This window comes from Parus major, chromosome Z (assembly GCF_001522545.3).
Source record: "Parus major isolate Abel chromosome Z, Parus_major1.1, whole genome shotgun sequence".
In the NCBI taxonomy this organism is placed as follows: Eukaryota; Metazoa; Chordata; class Aves; order Passeriformes; family Paridae; genus Parus; species Parus major.
The window spans coordinates 16,683,150-16,695,365 of record NC_031799.1 but is presented as its reverse complement, the minus strand read 5'-3'; the positions used below and the strand labels follow the sequence as shown (position 1 = coordinate 16,695,365).

Genomic DNA, 12,216 nt, shown 5'->3' with positions numbered 1-12,216 from the left:
ACGCAATCAGTAAAGTTTGCCTAATTTTGATGTGCAGGTCAAGCTCTTTTTATCTGGTAATTATTCTTCTCAGTCCTTATTTTATTAATATGAAAACTACAATATAACAAAGCGATTTTCCTAAATATATGAAAAAATACTTTTTTGCCAGAAAGCATTCAGCTGCTCTATCATACTGTAAAAACAAAGAGCATCATCTAGTAGATGACACCAGTAAGTTCTCCTAGCACAGCATCTGTGGCCTCCTCTCCTCCAACGCCTGGTGTATACCAGTATGTCAGGCAGTTTAGTTTTTCCACATCAACAAATAAGAACTAGATCTTAAAGGATACTGCAAAAGATAGTATCCTAAGTATCCATAAATACAACAGTCTTTAAATACAGCTATACAGCTTCCAAGTTACCTCAGAATTGCTGTTCAAGAGTCTACAGCAAAACTGCTTGTCACCAGTGCCCTGCATCTAAGTGGTGCTTAGTCTTGCTTAGTCTAATAAGACTAGCACTCCCTTACGATAAGCGATTAGCCCAAAATGTAGGAAAATGGTCCAAATATTTTTGGAAGAATAACAACTGTGCTGGCTTTGTAAAAAAGCAGCTTTTTTTAATAAAAAAGAACTGCTACCATGTGTTATGTAATATTATACATATGTAATGTATGTAATATATGTAATATATAATATATTATATAACTGTTATGCCCTCAATGAGTACTAGCATAATGCCACTATAACACTTACTAAAAATCATTACTTGAACCAAAAATAGTGTCAAATCAATTGTTCTTCAGATATCAAGGAGCACTTTTGAAAACAATGATAGAATGGTTTGGGTTGGAAAGGACCTTAAAGGTCCCACTGTTAAAACCTCCCTGCTATAAGCAGGGTTGCCCCACACAAGATCAGGCTGCTCAAAGTCCTAATCAAGCTAACAATTAGCTACATTGACATAACTCACCAATGAGGAAATCTGTACAGTTCATCGCCACTACCAAAAAGTCTCACCTGCACCATCTGCGAAAGTTCCTCTTTCTCTGAGAGCTCCAGACTGAGGTATACCCCTTTGTCCATCTCTAGCACCTGTAACAAAGAGTGTAGTGCATATAGGGTATAAAATTACAGAAATCACAGAATCAACTAGGTTGGAAAAGACCTTTGAGATCACCAAGTTTAACCTACGAGTGAACACAACCTCATCAATTAAACCATGGCACTGAATACCAAGTTCAGGCTCTTCCTAAACACCTCCAGGCACAATAACTCCGCTATCTCCCTGGGCAGCCCATTTCAATGCCTAATCACCCTTTCTGTGAGGAACTTTTTTGTGATGTCCAGACTAAATCTCCCCTGCTGCACCCTAAGACTATTTCTTCTTCCCTTGTCACCGGCTGCCTGGGAAAACAGGCTGATTCCCACCTGGCTACAACCTCCGTTCAGTTGTAGAGAGCTAAGAGCAAAACCAGCACGTAAGGTATTCCTTAAGCCTCCTTTTCTCCAGGCTAAACACCCCCAGCTCCCTCCACCGCTCCCCACAGGACCTGTACTCCAGACCCTTCACTAGCCTTGCTGCTCTTCTCTGGACTTGTTCCAGCATCTCAAGATCCTTCCTCAACTGAGGGGCCCAAAACTGGACACAACAGTCAAGGTACAACCTAACCAGTGCCAATCAACCACAATCACTCTCCTGGTCCAGCTGGCCACACTACTGCTGATCCAGACCAGGATGACATTGGCCTTCCTGGCCACTGGTTCTCGTTCAGCTGCCTGTCAATCAGTACCCCCAGGTCTCTTTTCTGCCTGTCTGCTGTCCAGACACTTTGCTTCAGCCTGTAGCACTGCAGGGCATTGTTGTGACCCAAGAGCAGGACCCAGCACTTGGACTTAACAGATCTTGTATCACTGGATTCAACCCATGATCCAGCCTGTCTGGGTTCCTTTGCAGAGCCTGCCTGCACTGCAGCATATCAACACACACACCCAACTTAGTGTCATCTGCAAATTTGCTAATGGTACTCAATTCCCTCTTCCAGATCATCAGTAAAGGTATTGAACAGGAATGGGCCAAACAGAGACCCCTGGGGGACACGATGAGTGACTGGTGACCAGCTGGATGCAGCACCATTCACGACTCTCTGGGCCCAGCTGTCCAGCCAGTTCTTAACCCGGCATGCAGTCCAAGCCATAGGCTGACAGCTTTTTCAGGCATATGCTATGGGAGATTGTGTCAAAGGCTTTGTTAAGGTCCAGGTAGACAACATCCACAGCATTCCTCTCATCCATCAGGTGGGTCACTTGGCCATAAAAGGAGATAGAGTTCAGCAGGCAGGACATGCCCCTCCAAAATCCATGCTGGCTGGGTCTGATCCCTTGGCTGTATTAGATTCACCACATGATCACACTCAAGATGACCTGTTCCCTAATCTTGCTGGGCACGAAGGGCAGGCTCACAGGCCTGTATTTCCCCAGATGTGGTAAGAAGCTGTTCTCCATACACTCCAAGAACCTCCTGGACTGCACACTCTCCACAGTGTTGAGTTCCCACCAGATTATTTGGTAGGTAAAAGTCTCCTACATGAACAAGGGCTGGTGATCTTGAAACATCCTCTAGCCACTTACAGAGTAATTCGCTTATCTCTTCATCCTGGTTAGGTAGTCTATAAGACACCCATCAAGATGTCAGCCTTGTTGGCCCTCCACTGATTCTTGCCCTTAGGCACTCAACCTCAACATCACTAATCCTAAATTCTGTAGTGTTGAGACCTCTCTAATACACAAAGTGACTCCTCCACCTCTTCTCCCTTGCCTGTACCTTCTGAAGAGCAAGCAGAAATCCACTGCAGCACTCCAGTTGTATGAGTCATCTCACCACATTTCTGCGACAGCTACTACATCAGAGTTTTCCCTCTGTACAACGGCTTCCAGCTCCTCATTACCCATGCTGCACGCATTTGTGCACACATACTTCAGCTGGGCTCTCACAGCTGACTCTGGCTTACCACCCTTAGCCTCCCCCTCTGGAAAGCCTAGTGGTCATCCCTTCCCCCTTCAAACCTACTTTAAAGCCCACTCAACCAGCTCTGCCAACTCTGGCCTAGACAGAGCCTACTTGATTCAAATAGGCCTACTGCTGGAGAACCAAAATTCACTGATGGCACCAGCCCTTAAGTCAGTTATTGATAATATGAGTTCTCCTGTTCATCATTCATCCCGGTTACTGAAGGAACTGAGCAGGGTATCACCTGTGCTCTTATCCCATGAACCAACTGACCCAGAGCCTTCAAGTCCTTTTAAACTGAACTGGTGCCCCTCTTGTCAACTTCATCACTGTGAACCTGGACAGCCAGCAGTGAGTAATAATCAGAGAGCTGAATTAGTTCAGGGAGTCTCCTGGTGATACCCTGTAGCAGGCCCCAGGGATGCAGCAGACTTTCCTGTGAGGTGGTTCCAGGTCCAGTCAACATACTGGGTCCTCATATCCTCTTATAAGTGAGACACCTACTACAGTCACCCTTCCTTTCTTCTAAATACCTGAGGCTGTGATCCATCTGACAAAGTGCAATTGGAAGACCCTCCAGTGATATTTTTTTCTTGAGTATCATCTGCCTGACCTTCTGGATCTAGGGTCTCATTCCTATTCTCTAAGGATACCTGGGAAGGCAATGGCAAGGGAATATTTTGATTTCCAAGAAGGGACTTGATTCCACCCCCCATCTAGGGAGGTCTCCTCCTCCTCCCTGCAGGAGGCAGGGCTCTTCTGACATCTGCTGAGCTTCTCTTAGAGTTGGAAGGGTATAATTCCCCTAGTTTATTTCTGTTTTGCTACCTCTAATACCCTCAGCCATTCCATCTCTTAAGCTCTGCCCCCAGACAGATCAATTCACTCACCTGCTTACACCACAGGCAGATTTTTTTTTTGCACCATCTTCTGATACTAACATCAGGCCAAGACACTCCCTGCACCCAGTGGCCTGGACACCTGTTTCCTTCTCAGGAAATTATGTCTGGGTTAGCAAGCCCTGGCTGACAGCAGCAATTGCTTCTGACCATTTGCAAATCAGTACTGGATCTAGTAAGCGGGGGTGAAGGGGGAAGAAGGGGAATGACAAAAAACCTAACAAGTACAACAACAAACCTGCCAAAATACCACACTGACGTATTAACACACAACCCATCATGAGGAGGATGGCTGTGCCCCACCTGTGCAAACTGCCACATAAATGGGCCAGTCCCTGTTGGGCCACACCTTCACTGCCCTGCCCATTTCAGCACTCCTACTGCCTGCCATGCTATACCCCAGTTTGCCCACTCCTTGTCACTAGCACCCCTAGAGTGTTTTCAATTGTATGCAAATGGCCCAAATACTGCCCCTAGCTCACCTGAACGGCTGGCATGGGGTGGGGGGACGGGAGGAGGGAGCTACTTGATCAGCTCCTCTAAATCACATGCACATTACTATCATAAAATACTACAAACTAAAGCCAGCTATTAACTCCAATAAATCGGCAGAGCAACAGTCCCAACAACTTCTTCATTAGATTCAACCTATCCTGTACTACATCCAGTAATACTTGCTTTTAAAAGAGACCATTCATATGCCACAACACAGCTGAAGAACAGAACTAGTAGTAGGAATTCTCAGCGCTGTGCGGTAGTTCTCAGGAAGCAAACAAATCCAGGAAGATCATCAAACATATCCTGTACCCATACCAAACCACTCTGCATGAAAAGAAGAACAAACCATCCAACTTACTCTCACCTTGTCCAAAGCCACCACGAAATCCTTTAAACCCTCTGTTCTGTGTACCAGCACCATCTACAGCATTTCGTTCATGAAAACCTGCAGTAATACAGCATAGCACACACTCAAATTTGCCCACTTCTGCATGAGCAGATCAAGTGCCTTTTATCTGGCTGAAGAACAGAGGTCATTTCAAAGCTGTCACTCTTGACTGACAGTTCTCAGGGAATGGGCAAAGCCAGAAAACAATGACCAGTACATTCTGCCATCATACAAACCAGTCAATACAAAAACTTTCTCTCACCTTGTCCAAATCCTTTAAACCCTCTGTTTTGTGTAACGGCATCTTCTCCATTTCCTTCTTGAAAACCTGCAGTACAGCATAGCACACAATCAGCAAAGTTTGCCTAATTCTGATGTGCCACTCAAGCCCCTTAAATCTGGTATTTGATCTTCTCATTCCTTGTTTAGTGACTTCACAAGAAGTTCAATATATAACAAAGTGTTTTGCCTAAACATATGAAAAAGATGAAGACAGGAAGTATTTTTTGACAAGAAGTCTGACAGAAAACAGAACTGCTCTCCAGTACAATTTTAAGAAGTAAATCAAACATTGGGTCCGTAAGTATTTGGCTTTACATCCGTGTATGCTAATCAAGCCACTAACTCAACTCTTCATTAAGGCCACACATCAGTTCAGACTTCTGGTTCGAGGGCAACTGACAGGATTTGGCCCTTCACAGTTTTCTTAACTGGTACTACAGAGGATGGTGGCAATGCCAGCTGCTGCGTGATATGTAGTGAGAATATGAAAACATGCCTTTCAGATCTATCCAGCTGTATTTTTTCATTACTCAGAACAATTATTCAGTTGGCAGTGAGAATTATGTAGTGTATTTTTATTTCTAATCCCTTTCCCTAGTCACTCTCCTGACTGGAAGAGAAAGGAAATAAACATATGCATATGCATATTTTTGCATCATATGCATAAAATAAAGGTATTCCTCATTTTAGACTTAAGTTTCACAATTCATCTAAGGTCCAAACAATCAGCTTAGATCATAGTTTACTCCTTAGTCCTTATTCTTCAGCACAACACCTGTTCTATCATATTGTAACAACAAGAATCATCTGTTAGAGGACACCATCAAGTTCTCCTAGCACAGCATCTGTGGCTTCCTCTCCACAAAGCCTGGTGTGGGTAAGTCAGTCAGTTTGGTTTTTCCACATCAGTTAGAGACATAAAAATTGTATCTTAAGGGCTCATATATAAATGATATGACAATATATGATATACACATAAAATGATACGATGTACATACACAATATCCTAAGTATCCATAAATAGAGCTTGCAAGTTCATAATTGCTGCTGGAGAGTCTACAGCAGAACTGCCTGTTATTAGTGACCTGCACAAAATAAGCCTAGCATTCACCCACGATAACAGGGCTCAACAAAAAGGATGCAGAAATGGTATAGAATTTTTTCAAAGAATAAGCTGTACTGTGTTTGACTGGGGTGTGGACAATTTCCTTCACAGCAGCTGGCAGAGGGCTGTGCATTGGATTTACTAGAAAAGTACTGATAATACAGGGATATTTTTAGTTAGTGCTGAGCAGCACTCACACTGAGTTGGGACCATTTCCACTCCTCACCACACCAGCAAGGGGGATGAGGGAGCACAAGATGGGATGGGACAGAGCCAGGAAAACTGATCCCATCCTACGCGGCATCAAGTTCAGCATATAAAGCCAGGGAAAGCAGGACGAAGAGAAGGGCATTTGGCATGATGGTGTTTGACTTCCCAAGCCATGGTCACACATGACGGAGCTCTACTTCCATGGAGCTGAACCTGCCTGCTGATTAAAAGTGGTGAACAGCAAAATTTTATACAATACATACAACTAGCTGTTAGAAATACAACCACTACTGGATGTTACCTTTGGCTGCAAAATTCCTTCCTCGACCAAAACTACTCACTGGCTGATGCTGGGTGTTCACAAATTCATCAGTATCTGTAATTAAATTTAAAAAATAATTAAGTTAAAAATCCAAGCTCTCTTGAACTCACTGCTAATTATATGTTACTATGGAATTGCAGTAATAAGGAAGCTTTGATAATTAAAAGCAAAGCCCACTCCTCATGTTCTGTATATAATTTGATGCTGCTATTCCATGGAAGTCCAATGAACATACCACAATAATACTCTATTTTCCTTTTATCGTGTACAATGCTCAAGGGATCAACTCTTCCAAACATCAGTAAAGCCAAAAGTGCCTTTCACATACCAAAGGAGTCTACACTTGGACTGAAAACAGATGAGGGGTCATCTGGTCTCTCAAGCAAGCTAACCTGCAGAAAAGAAAAAAGACACATCATGAAGACTTTAGGTGTAGCCATGTACATAAATACAGAAACAACTACTAAGTCATGCACTGAAAGAAGTTGCCTTTTACATCTTCTGAAATACAAACTCTCATGCTCTTCTGTTTGCTTCAGTTTATCGCATTTCAGTATATTAACTGGCGTACTGTTTGCATCTGAATGTTACCAAAAATCACATTATACACAGCTGTCACGTCAAGAACACTTAAATTTACAACAACCACTAAATAAAACAGCAGCAAGTAAATTCTAGCACAGAAAAAAACTCTGTTCAGCAACAGTGAACTCCTAGAGCTGCCTACCATATTTCCAAAAATCACGGGAACAGGGGACACTACTGCCCAGCAGCCATTCAGGCTGCAGGGACGTGGGTTGGAGAAAAGAAAGGGAAAAGCAGCAAACACACTCTATCGTCATAGCTGCCCCTCCCACTCATACCTTCTCAAGGGATTTGAGCAACGCCTCGTCCCCTATCTCCGCATTCCAGTCTTCTTCAATCATGCTGCGCTCTGCCAGACCTGCCTGCAGGAGTCAGAACACACCAGCACCCACCAGGCTCCGGAGGCTACCGCCAAAGAGAAGATGGCGCCCCGCACCGAGGCTCGCTGACGGGGGCGCCGCCGATACCTGCGGGCGCGGGTGAGCGCGCCCTACCCGCGCGCTGCGCTGGTGGGGATGGAGGAGATGGGGGTCCTCCCGCGGAAAAGCAGCCCGCCTCCCTAAGGTCAACGCGGAGGCCCTCTCCTACCTCGTTCCTACAGTCCACAAAACTCCGCACCGAAAGAAAATGGCGGCTACCGCCGACAGACCGCAATGAGGCCGCACGTGCCGCTGCCGCCGCGTCACGTGTCGCTCCCGGCAGCCAATGGGCGCGGGGCGCGGCCGGGCTCCGTGGGCGCGCCCTGGCCCCCTCACGTGGCGCTGCGGCGGGAACGGCGCTGCCGAGGCACGGCGGGCCGGGAGCCGCCGAGCTGCACCTGGCGCAGGAACCATTTAACTGCGCACACCTTTCCCGAGCGTTAGGGTAATACCCAACGGGACGTGTGCTTTCTCTGGAATTAAAAAAAAAAAAAAAAAAAAAAAAAAAAAAAGTGTTATAGTGGTTACATGTTTTAAAAACGAAAGGAAACAAAATTAACTCTCTGAACAACTCAAAATTAAGAACAACACCTTTTTCCCGCTGTTGTTATAACAGACTTGTCAAAGATAAGAAAGGTGGCTGAATTCCTGGCTCAGGATGTGATGCTGGAGTAGAGGAGAATATAGATTGCACTCCTATCAGTTCAATTAATCTACTAAAATTAGTAGCAAGTAGTCTGGCACTCCAGCTTGGGTTTCCGAGCTACCAGTGCAGTGTCTGTCTTCTCTGTAACTCTTTTCATGCTGTGAAATAACATAGCAATGCTTATTCATAAAAACCTTAAGGAATGTCCTATGTCATTTCATAAACACAGTAAAACTCATTAAAACCTCCTTCATCATGTTCAACAGATTTTCCTCATGAGAAAAACAATTTGAAAAAAATGTATGTCTGTTCAATTACTTTAATGCCTTATATTGCAAAGAGGTGACACCAGAGCTGTATTTCTGCAGGGAACATCTGAATCTCTAGCAGGGGCTTTAAGGATCAAGGCAAATTCCTGCAGCAGTTGGGAAATTTTGGAAAGTGGTCTTTGAACTAATGCTTTTGTTATTTTCTCATTAGCCATCATCTGTTAAGCCCTACCCTTTGCAGCTGCTCATTTTTCAGGAGCATCGAGACAAAGAGTCAGGTTAGAGTGCAAAGTGGGTAAGAGACACAACCAGCTTCTCTGTCTCACAGTGAGGTTAAATCTGCACCACTGGATTTTATATGTGTGTGTGTACAATGTGCATAGTGCTGGGAGTTACCAGCTTTCAATAAGTATTCAGTCAGACACATAATGTCCAAGGATGAAGAATCTGCAGTGGGATCATCTCTGTGGGAAGTGTGTTAAGCTGTTCACAAGTTCCCAAAGCAGCATCTGAAACTAGCACAGAGGCTAAATTTCACACACTGCACTAAGTATGTTACTTTTTGCCTAATGGCAAAATGGCTTCTGTTAGCATTGCACTGGAGCTCTGTTTTAGATGGCCATAAAGAAAAAGAGCAGTGTGTCTGTTCTTGTGAGAAATGTATGGCTAGTGGCAGATGTGCTACTCTTGACACATCGAAGCCGAACTGAAAGCATTCAAATTGCTTGTCCTACTTTCAATGAACAGGTTACCACTTCCTTGGCTTTGCCAGTGTAACTTCATGTTCAGCACTCTGTACAGTTTAATACTTTTAATGGTAGAGATACATATGAGCTACTATGAATGCAGCCTGTATTCAGTAAGAGATCTGTAATCCCTGGTGAGTGATCTCAGATAATTTTAACTACAATCAGATGTCACAGCCTTTAACTAGTAAATAAACTCGGAGGGTTATTTTCTTTCCTTATTCCTTTGACTCCTTTGTGTCCTTTGTAGGACACTCTATACTGCCTCCAGATTACTTTACCCTACACTAGGAGAAGCTAATCTATGAAATTTTGTAAATGGCAAGAAATTACATGGTAATGGTAATTAATTTCTTCAACTCAGAGGATTCTTTGGAGAGCTACATAATTTTCCCCCCTAAGGCTGCTAACAATTCAATGTAAACCATGGTGGCAGCGTACAAATTGCACAAGATGTTTAGACACTACCCTTGAGGTAATTTTAGCCAACCAGCCCCATTCAAGCAGAGTCACCCAGAGCAAAACCAGAACAAAGTATTATCCAACTTATGTATGTGTGCATCTTATGTAGTACACTCAAACATAATATGGAGTTGCGACTAACCAGAAAATCATACAAAAGTATTTTACAAAAGCTTATAAGAATTTACCCCCAAGTGTGAGTGCAACCCCTTAAAGAAAGGAAGAAGAAACCAGCAATTTAAACATCATATTCCTCTCAGAGATGGGCTCCAGATCCTGACAATCTGCTGTAATGTCCTTTCCTCTCACCACTGCCCAAGACTGAAACCAGCAACCTCACAGTCCAGAGCAGCTGTAGAAAGGTGAGCAAAGCACCAAGAACAGGGGAAGGAAACAAATATGTGCATAAAACCCATTATTCTTTCTTTTTGTCCAACACTGCTGGACTAATAGTGATCTGACACACAGAATTTTGGTTACACTTTTAACAAATTACTGCCATAGTTAAATAAGAGGTATACTTCCTCTTTGCCAACAAACAAGATTTTGAGCATAATATAGTTTCTGTATCTCAAATGCTATCCTGATTAACAGTATCTGTCAGAAAGAAACCTGGAGTTTTCTCTAACAAAATGCAACACCCCTCCAAGATTATTAGCTATGTGACCATACTCAGGGGAAGGTTATTAATTAATCCACTATAATGTCTATAATGCCTGAATTTTATGAATTTGTGCCTATTGCAATTATAACTGCAAGTATAGAGTAAAGTAGGCCTTGAGGCAGTAAAAAGAAGATTCAAAATAGCATGAGATGGGAATTTCTTAGAGCTGGATTGAATACTCCCTTTGTTTTACAGACAAAGTGTTACAAAATTAGTTTAGGTTCCCATTTTTCTAGACACTGTCCAAGCATGTAGGAAGAGACACTCTTTGCCCAGGAGGTAATGTGTCATCAGAACAGAAAGCCAGAACACAAACACTGCAGGGTAGAGACTGAACAGCCTTTTGTGAAGTCAGCTGTAGCAGCAGATTTTGTGAGGGAGCAGGAGGAATCTATTTCTGCGAGTTTATAATTCTTACAATAAAACAGTTTTCCTAGGCATAACTCAAGAACTATAGTGGGTGACCAAGAATGCAATGAAATACAAATCCTGCTATAATAGTAATTTATGCAAATCATTCACAGCATGGGACACACAAGACAGGCCTGCAAGAGTGAGACTAGAAGCTTCTAAGGTGAAAAAAACAGTTCTTCACACACACCTACTTTTGTACAGTTTAATTTACTTGCATAGCACCATCCCTAGTATTGCAAGTTCCTTTGATAGCAGCTGGACAGACTTCTTGACTCAGGGACCAAAGTCTTCTAATGGTCAAAACCCACCACGTACACTTGGATTCTAAGAGTGACTCAAAGGTGAAAGATGATGGTGAATTTCCTGGGTACAGAAGCAAGACATACACAATGAGCTTGAGTGCAGATGCATTTCAGGATGTTGAGAAGTGTTAAGTCTCGCTGCCTCATTTCCGTCAGCAGTCTGAAATTGAATTACACAGCAGTTTTCTTGCAGAACAGTCCTGCAGTTCTGCTGCTAGCCGCACATTCTGTTTTGGGCTTTACTTGAACACAACATACAGAGGGTGATTTGTGCGAAGCCTGCTTTGTAATATTGTCGCATGGGGAACCTCTCTCTTCTGTCTTCCTTGCAATTAAGCAGTTTTTCCACGCATGAGCTATAAATACCCCTAGATTCAACATAGTTTCAGCTATGAAAAGGATTATCTCAGTTTAAGTAGTATAAAAGTACTAAGTGTCAAATAAAACAAACTCAGAAACAACCAAACCAAAACACCAACCCCCCCCATCCCCCCCACCCTCAGGATTAAAAATAGTACATTTCTAAAACGTATTGCCTGGCACATTGTCCCTGATGTTTAGTATGCTTAGTGTGCCCTGCTCAGCGTTTCATACCTCGCTGAGTGCGTCAGGAGGCCCACGATACATCACTGCCCAGCCAGTCAGGTGAAGACCAGCACTGTTTGTTATGGCACGGGTCATGTATGATGACATTTTGTCACCATACTGACCTCAAAAACATGCAAGAAAATAAGTGATCCTCTTTTATTTATTTTTTTTCTATTTTTGTTTTTTTTTTTTAACTAGCGGCATCTCATCAGCCAGCACTAGCAAGTGCAAATCTTCTCTTCGCGGCACAAGGCCCTCGCTTGGCAGCCCGGGTACACCGCCCCGCCGCTTCCTGGGAATCGTAGTTCTACGCTCCACAACACCCTGGCGGCTTCCTCGGCGCAGTTGCCCCAGGAACTACGCGGCCCGGCACGCCTGGAGCCGCCGCCGTGCTTCCTGTGGCCGCGGCGGGAGCGCGGCGCCGGC

General features: G+C 43.8%; 1 protein-coding gene and 1 long non-coding RNA gene across 2 annotated transcripts in view; both read right to left on the bottom strand.

Annotated features, from left to right (window-relative positions):
• Nucleotides 1-8,156, bottom strand: part of DDX4 (DEAD-box helicase 4) — a 25,107-nt gene extending 16,951 nt beyond the window's left edge. Inside the window, exons 1-6 of the mRNA XM_033511322.1 lie at nucleotides 7,869-8,156; nucleotides 7,559-7,642; nucleotides 7,024-7,087; nucleotides 6,675-6,749; nucleotides 5,039-5,104; nucleotides 4,753-4,833 (exon numbers count right to left, since the gene is read on the bottom strand). Coding sequence (XP_033367213.1) covers nucleotides 4,753-4,833; nucleotides 5,039-5,104; nucleotides 6,675-6,749; nucleotides 7,024-7,087; nucleotides 7,559-7,621 — 349 coding nt within the window. The 5' untranslated portion in view covers nucleotides 7,622-7,642; nucleotides 7,869-8,156. The remainder of the gene's footprint in view (nucleotides 1-4,752; nucleotides 4,834-5,038; nucleotides 5,105-6,674; nucleotides 6,750-7,023; nucleotides 7,088-7,558; nucleotides 7,643-7,868) is intronic.
• Nucleotides 8,157-11,088: 2,932 nt separating this feature from the next.
• On the bottom strand, nucleotides 11,089-12,210 carry LOC117243741. Its single transcript, XR_004495604.1, has 2 exons — nucleotides 11,797-12,210; nucleotides 11,089-11,263 (listed from the first exon to the last, which is right to left on the bottom strand). It is a non-coding gene; the product is annotated as an uncharacterized LOC117243741 (long non-coding RNA).
• Nucleotides 12,211-12,216: the final 6 nt, after the last annotated feature.